Source organism: Zingiber officinale, chromosome 1B, assembly GCF_018446385.1.
Source record: "Zingiber officinale cultivar Zhangliang chromosome 1B, Zo_v1.1, whole genome shotgun sequence".
Lineage (NCBI taxonomy): Eukaryota > Viridiplantae > Streptophyta > Magnoliopsida > Zingiberales > Zingiberaceae > Zingiber > Zingiber officinale.
In genome coordinates, this window is record NC_055986.1 from 110,530,114 (window position 1) to 110,547,394 (window position 17,281).

At 36.0% G+C, this 17,281-nt stretch overlaps 2 protein-coding genes across 3 annotated transcripts; one reads left to right on the forward strand and one right to left on the reverse strand.

Moving 5' to 3' along the window:
• Positions 1-426: 426 nt before the first annotated feature.
• Positions 427-8,549, forward strand: LOC121971889 (protein TPR3-like). Its single transcript, XM_042523392.1, has 27 exons — positions 427-602; positions 1,015-1,123; positions 1,210-1,389; positions 1,464-1,577; positions 1,668-1,826; positions 2,782-2,959; positions 3,032-3,155; positions 3,237-3,352; positions 3,446-3,608; positions 3,720-3,829; positions 3,924-3,993; positions 4,070-4,143; positions 4,229-4,324; positions 4,400-4,495; positions 4,605-4,732; positions 4,835-5,069; positions 5,144-5,308; positions 5,395-5,487; positions 5,596-5,742; positions 6,301-6,411; positions 6,505-6,684; positions 6,759-6,887; positions 6,962-7,057; positions 7,209-7,397; positions 7,475-7,641; positions 7,988-8,243; positions 8,335-8,549. The coding sequence occupies exons 2-26, from the start codon at positions 1,044-1,046 to the stop codon at positions 8,196-8,198; spliced, it is 3,411 nt and encodes a 1,136-aa protein (XP_042379326.1). The 5' UTR covers positions 427-602; positions 1,015-1,043; the 3' UTR covers positions 8,199-8,243; positions 8,335-8,549.
• LOC121971896 (hydroxyproline O-galactosyltransferase HPGT3-like) lies at positions 8,496-15,315 on the reverse strand. Of its 2 annotated transcripts, XR_006109274.1 has the most exons (13): positions 15,009-15,315; positions 14,863-14,926; positions 14,720-14,769; positions 14,450-14,625; positions 13,919-13,979; positions 13,657-13,729; positions 12,814-12,937; positions 12,617-12,704; positions 11,624-11,674; positions 9,635-9,706; positions 9,383-9,495; positions 9,042-9,287; positions 8,496-8,771 (listed from the first exon to the last, which is right to left on the reverse strand). XR_006109274.1 is itself a non-coding variant. In XM_042523405.1 (12 exons), exons 1-12 carry the CDS (start codon positions 15,191-15,193, stop codon positions 9,265-9,267), a joined length of 1,080 nt encoding a protein of 359 aa, XP_042379339.1. In that variant the 5' UTR covers positions 15,194-15,315; the 3' UTR covers positions 8,962-9,264. The 2 variants fall into 2 exon arrangements, 1 of the variants encoding a protein (XP_042379339.1); XM_042523405.1 differs by lacking the exon at positions 8,496-8,771 and having other exon boundaries at positions 8,962-9,287.
• Between the last annotated feature and the right edge of the window lie 1,966 nt (positions 15,316-17,281).

The following is a 17,281-nucleotide window of genomic DNA, read 5'->3' on the forward strand; positions in this document are numbered from 1 at the left end:
GCCGCCGACGGTAACTAGCTAATACACACCCATGCCAACCCTCACCGTGGACGTCAGATTCACCGAGTTGCGCGTAGGTGCCAATCCAGGCGACGCGGTTTCTTAATCATCACAAGTGTTTGTGTGCCATTTTTTGTTCACGTGTCGTCAGCTTATTGGTCTTACGATAATTTCGTGTCCGCAACCGAGTCAGCTAATTCCTCGATCCCGACTGGCTTCCTCTTCAATGCGTGAGTGTTCCCCAGCGTTAATACCGTGAAATCAGTCGCTGTCACGAATCGGGGCACAATCGCCAATAGCCTTATCCGTTACTTTCTTATATTGCTCGCTTATCACAAGGAATTAATCGATGGATACGTTAAGGTGCTGATCTCAGTGATACATAGGGTGTCTTATCAGTTGTCTGCTTTGCCTTTTAATACGAACTTGTTGGGACGACAATGTTGATAGATTTCCTGTTCTTTTCTTCTTCTTTTTTCGCCCCTTCTTTTCGTGTCCGGTTAAGGGATTATTCTGCGATCTAAATTATTGGTGGCCTTCGCTTCGCTTGGATCGATCACCTGTCGCCGCCGCCGCCGCCCTCGGTTGTCTTCCACTCGGAGGTGAGCTCGGATCGTCGGATTTTTTTTTTTTTGTTGTTATGTGTATGCGTGTTGGAATCGTCTTGGAAAAGTCTCTCTTGTTATTTTCTGCCCCCGCAACTCTCCCCCTATCCGCTGCTCCTCTCTCTCTCCTATTTTTTCGGTTAGAGCTTTATGGAGCGCTGCTGCCGATCTGTGGAACCCTAGGCGTAGGGCCCTTTTTTGCAGCTGCCGGACTTAGATTTTGTTTGAAGCAAAAGAAGAGTTTTGGTGGCTCGGAAACGTCAGTTTATTGGGCAATAGCTTTTGATCTATTGAAATCCCCACTCCGAATTAACCCCAAAGCTGTTTTTTTTTTTTTTTTTTATGTTTCTTTTGATGATACCGTTGGGAAGATCTGATTGTCTTGTTTTCTTTTTTATGGAATTATTAGGGTCCGGAGGTGGAGGCGAGCAGAACGCGATGTCATCACTTAGTAGAGAGCTGGTGTTTCTGATCCTCCAGTTCCTCGATGAGGAGAAGTTCAAGGAGACAGTTCACAAGTTGGTGTCCTGTCAATTTTTTTTTGTGGACTAGTTTTTTTTTGCGGGTTGCTGTGTAAGTGCAATCTTGCGTGGTTTGGCTGCAGGCTTGAGCAGGAGTCTGGCTTCTATTTTAATATGAAATATTTTGAGGATGAGGTGCACAATGGGAATTGGGACAGTGTTGAAAAGTATCTCTCTGGCTTTACTAAGGTCGATGACAACCGGTACTCCATGAAGATATTCTTTGAAATACGGAAGCAGAAGTATCTTGAAGCATTGGACAAGTAGGTTCCAGTATTTCAGCCTTTTGGTTTCATATTTATAACCAATAGTTTTCACAAGCTGTTTTCCCTTCTAGGCATGACCGTCCTAAGGCAGTTGAAATCCTTGTGAAGGATTTGAAGGTCTTTGCCTCATTTAATGAGGAACTATTTAAGGAAATTACTCAACTTTTAACTTTGGAGAACTTCAGGTTTTAGGCTATAGCCTTGTATATTCAATTAAATTAAACTCATCCAATAGCTTGCTTGTTTCTTATTTACCCAGCATCTTTACTTTACAGGGAAAATGAACAACTATCAAAGTATGGGGATACCAAATCAGCACGGACAATTATGCTTGTTGAACTCAAAAAGCTGATTGAAGCAAACCCCTTGTTCCGAGATAAATTGCAGTTTCCAAACCTAAAGAACTCTAGGTTGCGCACCTTAATTAACCAGAGGTAAGATTGTAGGTGTTTACAGTAATTTTTCTGTACACTTCAGAATGCATCAGGCTTTGCATATTCCTTACAGAATAGCGGGAAATAATCTATTTGTTTCAGCATGACCTAGTGAAGCTCAAAATTTCTCCACCTTCATAATTGAGAACCCTATTGATTAAAGTCTACTGTATTCCTGACAATGGAAAGTACTATAGTGACTACCTCTAGAAGTTTCTCCCGTACAATTATAGTTTGTTTTATTGAGTTCAATTGACTTGTTGATCTCTGCATTCAAACTTCAAATTTAATCTGATCGCACTTTTATAAGTTAACATAATATCATCCACAAAGAGGTAATTTTGAATATGGTTGATAACTTCAGCTAGTATCAACCTATACAGTTAGGGACTTAGAGCTTACCCTTGATTAAAACCTACAACTATTGGAAACTCATTTGTCCAGAACTCACCATGGAATTATTTAGGGACTATCATAAGCCTTTCTGAGTCAATAAAAATCATATGAAAACAATTCTTCTATATATATTTTTCCATTAGTCATCTTGTTCAAGTAAATAGCATCCCAGGTTGATTTTCAGACATGATACCATTTGTTATTTGTCTAATCTCTTATTCGCTTCTCAATATTCTTTCACAATGTTTCATGGTATAGCATTGACTCAATCCCTCTGTAATTAGAACAATATTATATATCACTTATATCATGTACAAAAAAGAGAGTTCTCTATTCCTTTGGTATCTTCTTAGTTATCAATTTGTATTAGATTAGTTAATCAAATTATACCTTAATCTCCTAAATTGTTCTTAGCAAATGGAAATGTTTATCTAAAATTTAACGTGGTCAATATGCTTCATGAGCCATCCTTCTATTAGCAAGTTTCTTCCAATTTTCAACTTTTGGACTATTTAGGTTATATTAGTTATTTATCCACTAATCATTTTATGGTTGGCAGTTTAAACTGGCAGCATCAGCTTTGCAAAAACCCTAGGCCAAATCCAGATATCAAAACTCTTTTTGTTGATCATTCATGTGGACAACCAAATGGTGCACTTGCTCCATCACCAGTAAACAATCCACTGCTGGGGGTCATGCCCAAAGCAGGAACTTTTCCTCCATTGGGCGCCCATGGGGTAATTTACCAATTATTGAATTTTGAGTATTACTGTGTTCCATGTCACATTCTCAACAAATTTCTTCTCCAGCCTTTTCAGCCTGCTCCAACACCAGTTCCAACACCCCTTGTTGGTTGGATGTCTAGTCCTTCAGCTGTAACCCATTCGGCGGTCACTGGTGCACCTATTGGGCTCAATGCACCTACAAATCCTGGTAATATGATGGAATGTGCAATTAGTACTAGAAGACTGTTGTGAGTGATGAGATTAACAATGACTTTTCTGTTCAATATAGTTGCAATTCTAAAGCACCCAAGGACTCCTCCAACAGCCAACCCTTCTATTGAATATGCATCTGCTGATTCTGAGCATGTATCTAAAAGAATAAGGCCCCTAGGAATATCTGAAGAGGTATGCTGGATGTTTCTAATCTAGTCAATTTTGCTTTTGGTTTTGGTTGTTAGGCGATCCCAACTTTATCTTAGTACCGACTACATGATTCAGGTTAATCTGCCTGTCAATATATTGCCAGTTTCCTATCCTCAGAACCATAACCAGGCTACATTTTCCCTGGAGGACTTACCAAAAACAGTTGTGCGGACACTAATCCAAGGATCAAACCCTATGAGCATGGATTTTCATCCAATCCAACAGACTATTCTTCTTGGTATTACTTTTCAGTAGCTTATTATTATTTACTATGCTTGTTTACGTTTGAGGTATTAGCACTTTTCTGTCATTGGTTTCTGAGTTTTTTTTTCCTGTTCGTGTATCCTAGTTGGTACAAATGTTGGTGATATTGCATTATGGGATGTTGGCACCCGGGAGAGATTAATTCTGAGGACTTTCAAGGTTTGGGAGCTTGGAACTTGCTCCATGTCCCTGCAGGTTTGATTTCCACATACCAGAGTATACACTGCTGTATGGTTCTGGCTAAGGTGCATTTTTCATTTTGTTTGACATGTTCCCCTGTGCCACTCAGGCTTCTTTGGTAAAGGATCCTGCTGTATCAGTTAATCGCATAATATGGAGCCCAGATGGGGCCTTGTTTGGTAAGCTTATTCTGTGTGGTAAAAACAAAAAGACTAATAGTGACTTCTATTGTAAGATTACCAAGTTATGGTGCAGGTGTTGCTTATTCAAGGCACATTGTCCAAATATATTATTATCATGGTGGCGATGATATCAGACAACACTTGGAGGTTGGAAGGGCAATATATGCATTTTTTGGGTGATCCTTGTTTCTTCCAATCTTATTTATGACTTCTTTTGACATTCAAATGGTAGATTGACGCTCATGTTGGCGGTGTCAACGATATTGCATTTGCTCATCCTAATAAGCAGCTTTCTATAATCACCTGTGGGGATGACAAGACAATTAGGGTTGGTAGAAAACTTTGAATTTAAATTTTACATGCCTTTCTTTTTAAGTTTTTATTGAAGTTTCTAGTACATTAGGTGTGGGATGCAACTAGTGGCACTAAACAACATACTTTTGAAGGCCATGAAGCACCCGTGTACTCTGTATGCCCACATCACAAGGAGAACATTCAGGTAGTTTGACAGTTGTCAAATTGATCTTTAACTATGGTTGGGTATTGGCTTAGCTTTTACTTAGTGATTTTGAATTGGTTTATTAATCTTTAGCTTTGTTGACTTGCAGTTCATATTTTCAACTGCATTAGATGGAAAAATAAAGGCATGGTTGTATGACAATCTAGGATCCAGGGTAGATTATGATGCACCAGGGCACTGGTGCACAACAATGGCTTATAGTGCTGATGGTTCAAGGTCTGTTTATTGCTACTAGCCTTTGCACAAACAAGTTTATGCTTGTTCTCTATCCCTCACAATTATGGTATATATATATATATATATATTTTTTTTTTGCAGACTCTTCTCATGTGGAACCAGTAAAGACGGGGAGACATTCATTGTGGAGTGGAATGAAAGTGAAGGAGCCGTAAAGAGGACATATCAAGGTTTCAGAAAACGTTCACTAGGAGTAGTGCAATTTGATACCACAAGGAATAAGTTTTTGGTTGCTGGTGATGAATTTTTGATCAAGTTTTGGGATATGGATAATATCAATCTATTAACAACTGTTGACGCTGATGGTGGCCTACCAGTAATCACTCTCTTTCTTGATATATTTAAATAAATTCTTGTAGTAGGAGCCTTATGTGTCACTTCTAACATCAGGCAAGTCCAAGGATTAGATTCAACAAGGAAGGAACACTATTGGCTGTTTCTACGCATGATAATGGAATTAAAATTTTGGTAAATGGTGATGGACTTCGTCTATTGCGCACACTTGAAAATCGTTCTTTTGATGCTTCTAGGGCTGTTTCAGAGATTGCAACAAAGGTATCCTATTTTGAACAGGATAAATTGCTTCTTTTAACATAACATAATTTAAAAGAATTTTCTGATGTTTATGCTTCATGATACAGCCTGTAATAAGCCCACTAACTGCTGCTTCTGTTGCAACATCTTCTGGAATAACTGAGAGAACTGCTCCACCTATCACAATAGCTGCTGGAATGGTCGTATTCTAATCTTTATTCTTTTTTGTAACAAAAGACTTGCATTTTTACCCAGTCCATTTTATGAATCTCAACTGATTTTTATGTGGTAGCATTTGATATTGATAGAATGGAGAAGGCAGAAACATGGTAGATGTCAAACCTAGAATTGCTGATGAATCAATGGACAAATCAAAAGTCTGGAAGCTTACCGAAGTCAATGAGCCAGCTCAATGTCGATCTTTAAGGCTCCCAGATAGTCTTAGAACAAGCAAGGTTAGATCTCTGTAATTTAGGATTTCATATGTTGAACATTCTACATTGACACACATTTCTTCAGGAAAATGTTCTGAATATTTGCTTGAAGTCCATTTCATTGTACTAGTTGCCTTATTGGTTTGAGTTAACATAGTTCAAGATGAACATTTTTTTTCCTGTTATCATTCCCATACAAGATGTATTAGATCTTGCTTCACATCAGAATTTTGCTCAAGCATGCTAGGCCTTATGGGTTTTTTTTCATGTTTTTATCTGAAGATCTGCCTTTTGGGGCTGGAAATATTGCTGCTACTCGTTTGGATGTCTATGTGTACACCTTGTTTATATTTCTAATGCTTGATGAGAGAGGTGTTCACTGCAAATTATGTACCGAATCCTATAGCTGGATAGAACAATGAAGTCTCTATTTCTTCTAAGTTGCAGACTACAGAAATAAACATGTAGATGAGTGCCTTTCACCATTAGATATATATGATGAATCCTTTTGCCTTGCCTATCTTGTGAGAGAACATGATTGAAGGTCCTGATTCTCCTGACTAGAACTTGGTATTGCAGATTTCGAGACTGATCTACTCCAATTCTGGTGTTGCCATCTTGGCTTTAGCATCAAGTGCAATTCACCTACTCTGGAAGTGGCCTCGTAATGAACGTCATTCAAGCGGAAAGGTGAAGGATATATAAGTACTTTGTCGAAGTGCCATCATGGCTATGAAATTGTATATTTATACAATTTCATAAATATATACCTTTTGTTTGTAGGCAACAACAGTTGTTGCTCCCCAGTTGTGGCAACCACCAAGTGGCATATTGATGACTAACGAGATAACTGACACAAATCCTGAAGAAGCAGTCCACTGCTTTGCACTTTCTAAGAATGACTCGTATGTTATGTCTGCCTCAGGAGGGAAAATATCCTTATTCAACATGATGACATTTAAGGTTAGCCAATGTCCATATATAGCACAATTTAGTTTAAGTTATATTTGGGATTAACCACTTTGTTCTCACTGCAGACTATGACGACGTTCATGTCACCTCCACCTGCAGCAACTTTTCTTGCATTTCATCCTCAAGACAATAATATAATTGCTATAGGAATGGAAGACTCCACTATTCAGATATATAATGTCCGAGTTGACGAGGTATTTCGCTACTACATCAGCATGTGATAGCCAGGGAAGGAATCTTGTAGCTTACAGTATTCATGCTTATGCAGGTCAAGAGCAAACTTAGAGGCCACTCTAAGAGAATTACTGGTCTTGCCTTCTCCAATGTTTTGAACGTGCTGGTCTCATCTGGAGCTGATGCTCAGGTTATTTGTTGCCGTCTTCTTACTGTGAATAAATAATAATGCATACAATTTGGCAATTGCGAATTGTGTTCATGGGCATTTAGGAGATATATGAAATGCATGCTGTTTTAACCTCTTAATGGTTATGCTTATTGTCCCTTTTCCCTTGCAGCTTTGTGTGTTTGGAACTGATGGATGGGAGAAACAGCGAAGCAGATTTCTGCAAATTCCTGCTGGGCGTGCTCCTGCTGCCATTGCAGATACACGAGTTCAGTTCCATCAAGATCAAATACACTTCCTAGCTGTGCATGAAACTCAGATCGCTTTGTACGAAACTACTAAACTAGAATGTGTGAAGCAGGTACGTGTTTTAGTATGAATATCGTATCATATTTGTCATGATATACTCAATTCAGCGAACCTTTCGTCTATTTACAGTGGTCACCTCGCGAGGGTTCTGCCCCCATTTCACATGCGACATTCTCTTGTGACAGTCAGTTGATATATGCCAGTTTCTTAGATGCAACCATATGCATATTTCTTGCTGCCAATTTCACTCTACATTGTCGTGTCCTACCAGCTGCTTATCTAGTTGGCAATGTCAGGTACCTAGTCCAACCATTTATGTCGTGTACTTTCTCATCCATTTTCTGCATTTTGTATAGTGGATTCAAGGCTTGGCACAAACCTTTTTCTTCAGCATTCGGTAGAAATGCTGTTTAATCTTAGGACTATAATATGAGAACAAACTGATAGAAGCCCTTTTCTGGATAAGTTGGTTCGTACTCGTATGATTATGGTCAAGCATACATTTGAACTCTACTATTTACATGCTCAATAATTTTAGTTGTTTCTTGTATCGATATGATTGCTGTATAAGGTGGAGCGGGACGTGCCATTTGAGACTTACTATTGAGGTTATCGTCCTTTTTTCCTCCCTCTTTTTGACAGCACTACTGTATATCCACTTGTGGTTGCTGCACATCCGTCAGAACCAAATCAATTTGCCTTGGGCATGACAGACGGCGGTGTCTATGTATTAGAGCCGCTAGAGTCGGAAGGAAAATGGGGCATTAGTCCACCCGCCGAGAATGGTTCAGCAAGCAGTATGTCCATCACGCCCCCAGCTGGAGCCTCTAATCCCGATCAACCCCAGAGGTGACGCAATACTGCAAGCACAAATTTTAACCCTTTTCCTCTAATTGAGGTATGAAGCACACCATTTCAAATGCCTTTTCGTTCGTTCATTCAAGCGAAGACTAACAATGCTTTATTTATTTCTGTGCTTTCATTTGCAGTCAGAGTTAGTTTGGAAGCTTTAGAGGGGTAGGTCATACAAGAAGCCACCAAGGGATTTTCTCGCCATTGACTTCGCTTTTATATGTCATCTTATTTGTATGTAGGAAAAGAAATATCCCGAGGTAGAATTGATTAGGTTGGTTATTGTAATATAAGAAAGTTGTTTTATTTTTATTTTATTTTAATTTTAATATGGTATCAGAACTTTGGCAAACATTAAAGCTGCCACCACCGTGTGATCCGGAGATCATTAGTTTGAGTTACAGAAAGAGTTTTGCAAGGTAAGTAAGATTGTGTATAATAGACCATTCCCTGGACTCTGCACCGTGTTGTGGCTATGTGATGCAAGTTTGAATTGCAATTTCTCCTAGGTAGCTGCTATTGGAGTCAACATCTGCTCCATTCTTTAGTTGCTGTACTTATTGCGTCTTGTTATCTGAAATTAGTGAGAAAATTAATCACACTAAGCTGCATTGGCATTGACATGGCATACTTTTTTTTTTAAAATATTTTTTTACTCTAGATAATGATAGTGTATATTTATGCCTGGATCAATGTGATGATGATGGAAATTTTGTAGACTTCTTTTTCTTAGAATCGATAACAACCAGAAATTGAATTCAAGATCGAGTAAAATGTTTGTGAGATTTCTGAATTATATATCGCAGTTAATAAGAATTGAAATAATCATGGCTCAAAAGCTCACCTACAAAACTAGTGAATGTAGAGCAGTATCTGGAGAAGCATATGATGTACAACAAGCATCAATTCAAGTATCATCTTTTAGATTACAACCAATTCTGAACCTTTTGATCAAGAAGGCTCTCTGGAAAATCATTAAGAATTGTATTCTCGAGCTCCTGTTGTCAATCAAATGCGAACTCTGGGTCCACTAACAATGGAATTATGAATCCCGTACTTCCTTTTGCTCAAGCTACTGAACACACTTTTTCTGGAAGAAAATTTAGAGTGAGCAACTGAGACAATAGAAACATTTAATGTCTATGATTGTTGTTAGTATCAGTTGAGTTTTGCCGAAAATAGTACCCTGTCTAGAACTGCTACAACAAAGACGATCATTATCTACGTAAGTTGCATCAAGACCCATCATCCAGGAACCTACTGATGTATCGTCGTAAGCGTAAGTCTGGAGTGAAGCACTACAAGATTGTGAAAGTAGGAGTCAACTTCAAATACAATTTGATGTTCTAGTTATACTTCATCTGAAAAAGCATCCATCTTTTTTCTTTGGCACGTTATATACACCAAGAGTATAAGGGTAAATTGACAAAAGCTTACCTGTTTATATTGATGTATTGGGCTAAGTTATTTGATAAAATTATGAGCGAACCTGCAGCATGACGGAAATACCTGCCCAGTTGAAAAGTATATGGTAAGGGGAACAAAACCAATGCCCATAATTAACTATTTCCATTCCATTAAATTGTGGACTAAATTCCACTAACTTCTGATTCCAAGCATAAATGCACATCGACTAGCAACAAGTACAAAATAGCGCACTTCAGTAGAACCAGACAAAAGTGATGCAAAATACTTCCTATAGATAACAAAAGAGATTAAAGTACATTTTGATCCAAAAGAATGCACTAATTTTCTTCAAAGAGGCACTAGACAAGCTTCTTTATGAATAAGTAAAGATAATAATTCATTTGTATTCAAGAATCAACTGATTCTGTCTTAATGCAAGGGCGCAAATATTTTATGTTAAGGACTGTATTTGACTTCTTGTACGTCTTTGAAGGGAAGTTGGCTTCAACAAGCTCATTAGGATATCTTCCATTACAGCGAGATGTGGTCTCTTGGTGAAAATACATCAATTGGCAATTAAGCATGGAGATCAGGATGGGATTAAGTGTCAAACATCCAGTACAATTCTTATTATTTAAAAAAGGTTCTTTTTCTAGACTACTGGAACTCTGAAACTTATATCAACATACAGGTCAATTTTAAAACTTCATAACTACGTAGAGAATTAGGTAGCAAGACCTACTTGCTACATAATAGGAACAAATGACGAAATTATAGATAGCCACTCATGAATGCAGGCTAAGAATTCAAGAGAAAAGGATATAATTTAGTAAACTAGTTGTTTTTATCAAAAATAAATAATAATAATAATAATAATAATAATAATAATAATAATAATAAATGACTGATGAGTGAAGGATTTTTTTTGTGTGTAAATTACAAAAAAGATTAACCAGGTCAGGTAACATCGAACCAAAAATAGAGGTTAAGTAGATGAGTCATACGATGAAAGTTTAAGAAAAGAAGGATTGAGATTTTTTTTAATAAAAAAATCAAACTAAACTTCTGAAAATCAATAATTTGGGCCCCCAAAAGAAACTTAGATGCTATTTATTAATAAGTACAAATATATTTGCAAATGCCTTTTATCAACTTAAGACAGATTATGATAAAGTCTCTTGATGGTTATCATGGTGGGCTTTAGTATTTCAGAGACAGAGAATAAGTAAATTGTATTGTTGTTGTGCTTCCTTCATGGAAAAAAGTCTCAAAGAAAGAAATCAAAGCTTCAATTAAAGGGCAAAATCTATGACATTGTCTTAATACAAACCAAAATAGGATTACTCATAGAAACATGAAAAGTTAATTTAGAATTTTGTTGGGGCTAAATTGGCACTTGACCATTCATCTTTTGGCTGTGGACTGTTCTTTTGATCTATTCAACCATTGGCTATATTTCAGTTTTCTGGAGGTGCACATCTAAACTTCTTTCACATGTTTGAAACATCCAGAATGTGTCACCTTACCTATAGGCAACTTCCACAACGTAGTCCACACTTGTGTTTTAGCTATATGCATACACTCTGAAGAACGACTAAATAACTTTAAATCACCAAAAAAAAAAGATCTTTTATTAACGGGAGAATGATGATCCACAAGTACTGCAGTTATATCACTATGGTATCAATGTGAGCACCAGATCCAAACCTCAGATTGTGATTGTGGTCTAATTTTTTTATGTTTCATATGCTTGTTAGGTTTAGAAAAAAATTAAAAGTAGAGTCCAGAAAAAGATCCACCTAATGCTTATATACTTAATGTCCATTGTATGTCACGTCCATGTTTTCAACAAAGTAACAAATATGTGCTGTTCAATTGGTTTAATATGACAGTACGCTACCTCCACCTTCAACTTGATACTTGTATTAGTAAGAAGATCAAATATGCTTTATATCTTCAAAGCTATATCTTCCAAAATGAGACAATAGCTTTAACAGACGAATGTAAAAAAGCACTTACGACTTTCCATCTCCAAATTTCCACCACTCTGGCTCATACCATTGTTGTCCCCTGGACAAAAGGATGGTTAAGAGTTGAAACAGTGAAGATTTACTAGTCCAGATAAAAATCAGTTTGTCCTAAAAATCTTTAGTTAGTTTACATACACACAAAATTCTATAGAGAATTGCAAGTAAACTGCAAATATATATATATATATAGAATTGCAAGTAACCAAAAGATAAAGTTTAATCAATCTTCATTTCCAAAGATTGGTAACGAATGATCTGCCTGTGAATTGCACAAGACAGCTTATAAACCAGAAACAATTGGTGAAAGAAAGATAGTTTAACAATTAGTCCAGCAAAACCACAAATAGTACAAAAATATAGCATAAGATTAGAAAATTTCCACTGAAATTCAACAACGTAGAAAATTTAAATTATGGCTGACACATCCAGTAGCAGTAGAAATTCTGATTGTGACTGACACCTAGTAGCAGTAGAAATTCTGATTGTGACTGACACCCAGTAGCAGTTCACAAGAGCTAAGACAAACGAATGGTCATTCTTTACATTATCAGACTCCCCTGAACTGGATATTTTGGTAAACAATGACTACAGTGAACACACTTTTGTTGAATTTGACCAATTACTTGAAAGAAAGCTATGAAAAAATAGTAAGCATGCCACATTCAGGTAGAACTGTCTATACTAGATTACAACACACAGATACAAAGAACATAAATACACAGATACAAAGAAACCTACTGAACAGATGTAATATTGTCTCAAAAAACTTTTGTAAGACTGTAGATACCATGAAGTATGTATCTGCATATACAAATGTACCCTCCGGTTTTAGATTTTCTATTAATCAGAAGTTGTTTTGTTGTGATAATAGACATGATATATTATTCAGATAAACTTTATTGAACAATAACATCAAAAGTGACAAGTTTAAAACAATAACAAAAACATTGTTATTAAAAACTACTTAAGTTTGAAAGCATACTCTTCACTTATGACAGAACCAGATTTCATGCAACCTATGTACAAGCCATGACCACCACGGCGACTGTCGAGAATCTCAATGAGACCATCTGATTGAAAAAATTGTGAACAGATTCAAATACAAATATAAACAAACTCAAAATGAAAAATGCAGGTGGTTCTTAAATTATCTAATCAAATAAGAATGGAATATTTTACCTATGTCAAGATTAATATTATCATCAACTTTAACATAGAACTCAGCATTCCAAGATTCAACAGCAGCACTGAAGAAATATTTAGCTTTCTTAGGTAACTCTTCTGCAGCTTCTTCGTGGCTTTCCTAAGGTTAAAATGCAAACCTTATCTAGGTTACTAGTGACAATGAAAATCAATTGATATGAAATCTAGAATAAGATTAGACATACAAAGTTGTATAGGGTTAATAAATATATCTTGTAAGTGTATCTGAGAAACAACAGCAAATTATTAGTTATTGACATAAGCTACCATGACCGTACTATTCAGATCTTTCAAATCAATTTTAATCACCTCTTCACACTGCAGGTCTTATTAATTTAATTTCTCTAATTAACAATCAATCAAATATCCTTTGAACATGCCAATACCATCTTAAGCTACTTTCATTTATTTTATCATATAAGGTTGATTCCTTCATTTGAATCTTGAGCCTATTACATGCCTAAACCATGATACATCCCAATGAGGACTGAAACTACCAATGAAAACCATGTAGCAAGAATTTAACTTGAAGTTTTGTGTTTGATGATGTCCCAGCACTACATCCCAATTCCTAAAGATATATCCCAGAAATAAGTATGGTTAGCTATCTTATCTATAGTCAGGACACAGGAGTCGAGACTTGTTATGGACTTAAGGTAGCAAGCTGGAATAAAAAAATGCAATATCCGAGGTTTTTACAAACTTATCAAGAGAAAGAGATTCAAATAACCTGTCATATGAACAATATTTTAGAGGATAAAGACTCCAGTTTCAAATGCCAACATGCTTAAATATGATCCACAATATATAAAAGCTTACAAGAATCAAGAAGTCCTTAGTTTGATGATTTTCCTCATCAATGTTACGATCCAAGCTATCGCCTCGATTAGGACTGCAAAGGAGAAAGTCCAGCTTGCAATATAAGATCCAGAGGAAAATGTGTACAACAATAGGTCAACACAGACCCACAAACACACATTAAGTTTTCATGCAATCTTGCAACAGAAATTTAACAAACCTTAATAAGTCATAAAAAATCAAAAGCAACAAAGGATTCAAGAGCATAAGGAATGTGAAAAACCTTCGACCAATTACAAATCGAATAACCACGCCTCTATCCTCAAGTTTCTTTAATGCATCACCTGAAAAATTAAGAAGAATTTTTTTTATTACAATGTAGGAGTAAAACTTTTGACTCGTAGATCAAAACTAAATTACAATATTCTAAGCAATATTAGTCCAAACACCATGAGCAATCTCACAACAAGATCTATGCACTCGACATAATGTGTTTAAGCTACTAAACTCGTAAGATGATAATTTAAATGAAGTAACTGTAACATAAGAAAGAGTATACTGATTTCAGTGATGAAAGAGGCACTGTTTAAAAGGAGATCTCGTGCTTGAAAGAACTTATAAGTTTCTGAACACTTAAAAAGACGGATACTGAGCCACAAAAATGTATGATTATTCACTGAAAACCAATGGTTGTACTAGTTGAATGATCAATTGCCTTGCTTTAAAATGTTCTATAAAAAAAACCTAAACTATAAACACAATATTATATTAAGAAAACATGGTAATTATCCTTGGTGCAACTTGGAAGGCAAACCTCTAGGCATCCAAGAACCTCTGAATACATTTCGCTTGAGGCGGCTCCCAAATCCTGTATAAACACCAATAACGGCAAGAAGCTTCGTAGAAGAAGATGTGTTCCCCGCCAAAAATCCCTGACTCTTTGCCAAAGTCAAGTCCATCTCAGCCTCCACTGACTTTCTTGCAACTTCACTGTAATTTAGCAGTAAAATTTGCCGAGTGAATATAGTGAATAAAAAACAGAGAACAGCTATCACCAAAAACTCCATATCGATCAGTAGATTACTTGCATCCGAGATTCATCAGTTTATCTTCAACAGTAAGGACCTTTGGCATCTGGTATAAAAATGACGATCAGGACGAAGATCAAATTCAAAATTTTACGTTGAAATTACTAGAACCAAAAGGACTCAACGAACTGATGCGTACATTGCCCGTATTCTTCTGAAGAAGCTCTGACAACAGCAACCGGTTCCCCGAATCTTGCCACAATCTAGAAAAAATCGAAACGAATAACCGATTCAATTCCATCGGATCGACTGGATCAAACAAACATTACGCGTGTAAGGACGAACCGGCCCGCGACGTAGAGCCAGGCGAGGCAAGATAAGAAACCCATGATGAGTGGTGCTCTGCTCGACTGGGAAATCGACGACGAGGATGATTTGGGGGGATGGGATCTCCCGCGGCGTTCTTGCTTCATGGCGCTCGCAAGGGTCTCCCCGCCTCGGATCGGGAGGCGATCGCTGGAGCGATCCATAGCCCGACTCCGGCGAAGCCTCGAAGGGAGATTGGAACCGGGGAGCCTTCTAGCAATGGCCGGTGGTGGGAGATCGCTGCTAAAAGGAACGGACGACGACGACCGTTTCGTTTCAGCTCTCGCTGTATAAGGACCGGGAATCGGGCCTCCTCCATTCATCAAGTTATTGGGCCCGAATAATAGAAAGGCCCAGTTATATTTGGACCTATATAATTAGTGACCACGTGATAATCCTATATGAAAAATCCAAAAAATATATTAAAAAAAAATTTAAAAAAGCTATTTGAGTGATTTTTTTTTTAAATGATGAATCTTACAATTATTAATTATTATAGAGTCTGCATAAATTTCTTTTTTCAAAAAGTAAGAACCTCCCCTCCTATGATTAGATTGTGACGTTGTGTCAAATACAAGAAATGTTTCTGAGAGGGATCTCTTGTTATAAACTTTGGGAGCGATTCTCAATTATATGTTATATTTCATTAATAATTTGTAAGAAAAACTCATAAATATGATAAATGATATGTATTTATTGTGGATGTCACATTTTGAATGAATGATCACATTCATGAGTGACATTAAGATTTAGGTTACCATACTCAAGAGTGACCATTGAGTTTTGAGTTACCACATTAAATAGGAATGTCTTTTCATTATTTCTCATGAGGCCTATAATTAATAGGGATTTTTGTAATGTCATAAGACACATTCAAAGAGAGAAATACAATTCTTCTTCTCTACTTCTCTTTAAATTCTTTCTATTTTCTAGATATTTTATAATATGTTATAGGCACGAGTTTTGCTCAAATTTTATACCAGCCAGATCATCTTAGACAATCACAACTTTAATTTATGGCAAATCTCACGAAACTTTAGTTAAATTAACTCTAAATATGGCGTTTTGGTGATTACTTTGTCAAATTAGTTAAAGAGTAATGATATACAGAGGGAAAAAAATCTCAAAGAAAAATTAAGGGATAGTCATATAAATTTATAGTCCACAATTTTTATTTTTATAGGTCCATTATTTTATGTATCTATTCTTAAAATTTTATTTGAGATTCTTCCTTCTGTAAATCATTTTTCTTAGTTAAATTATCTTTATTTTGGATAAGAATTTTTAGATTGATATTATCTAAATTATTAAATATTTTATTAAAAAATTTATTAATTTTATTTAGATCTATATTTACTTCATCATCTTTAAATTTTAAATTTAAATTTATCTTAGTGTTTGAATTGATTAAATTATTATTTATTCATGAATTTTAAAGTTTTTTTATTAATTAGTTTATTTTGATTTGCTGAATTAATTAACTCTGAATGTTTATTAATTAATTTGTTTGATTTCGAATTTGTCTAATTTAGTCAAATTTTCTAAATTAATTAAATCTAAATTGTTTGATAATTTTAGAGAGGTATTTTGGTAAATATCTAAATTATCACATATTTATAAAAAAAAAATCTCTAAATTATCATACATGTTATTCAAATTGCCACTGACAAGGGTAGTATGGTAAATATTACTAACCTTAAGTACGACCCCTAATTTTGTAGTCTTTTCTGTAGGTTCAGATTCGAGTCTAAGTTCGTCTTCGATTTGATCCTCCAGCTTTGGCAAATCCTCATTCAGCCGGGTCCAAAACTCATGGGCAATTTTGACCTTACTTATCCTGCATATAACTTTGTTAGGTAATAATTTTACAATTGAATTTATTACCTTTTTGTTAGCTTTTGTGTTTTGGGTGGATCACCTTAGTGTCAAGCCACAATCAAAGTTACTCATCATTACGAAGCTTTCCATCTGATACTTTCATATTCTGAAGTAGTCCATGTCATACAATAGAGGTTCATGGATGCTTCGTCCCAACATCCTAAGTGCATCATTTTTTTGCGTAACACAATTTAAAAAATAATTCCAAGACTAAGTCTTGGGGTAAATAGTAGTGTGGGAGAAAAAATAAAGCGAAAAACAACTCGAGTAAGGTTTCATTTTTGAGAAAAATAAATAAATTATGACAAATTTGTCAGAAAAGGTGATTGCACAAATTCTGACTAATGGTGAAAGAGTAAAAATACAAAATCAGA

Bases quoted from the DNA above. Each gene is read 5' to 3' on its own strand.
- LOC121971889 (XM_042523392.1), top strand. From the start codon at position 1,044: ATGTCATCACTTAGTAGAGAGCTGGTGTTTCTGATCCTCCAGTTCCTC. The intron at 2,960-3,031 runs GTAATTTACCAA...TTTCTTCTCCAG, and splicing joins CTCCATTGGGCGCCCATGGG to CCTTTTCAGCCTGCTCCAAC. The intron at 4,733-4,834 runs GTCTGTTTATTG...TTTTTTTTGCAG, and splicing joins TATAGTGCTGATGGTTCAAG to ACTCTTCTCATGTGGAACCA.
- LOC121971896 (XM_042523405.1), bottom strand. From the start codon at position 15,193: ATGGATCGCTCCAGCGATCGCCTCCCGATCCGAGGCGGGGAGACCCTT. The intron at 12,705-12,813 runs GTAAAATATTCC...TTTTTCAATCAG, and splicing joins TAATATTAATCTTGACATAG to ATGGTCTCATTGAGATTCTC. The intron at 9,707-11,623 runs GTAAGTGCTTTT...TCAACTGGGCAG, and splicing joins AAATTTGGAGATGGAAAGTC to GTATTTCCGTCATGCTGCAG.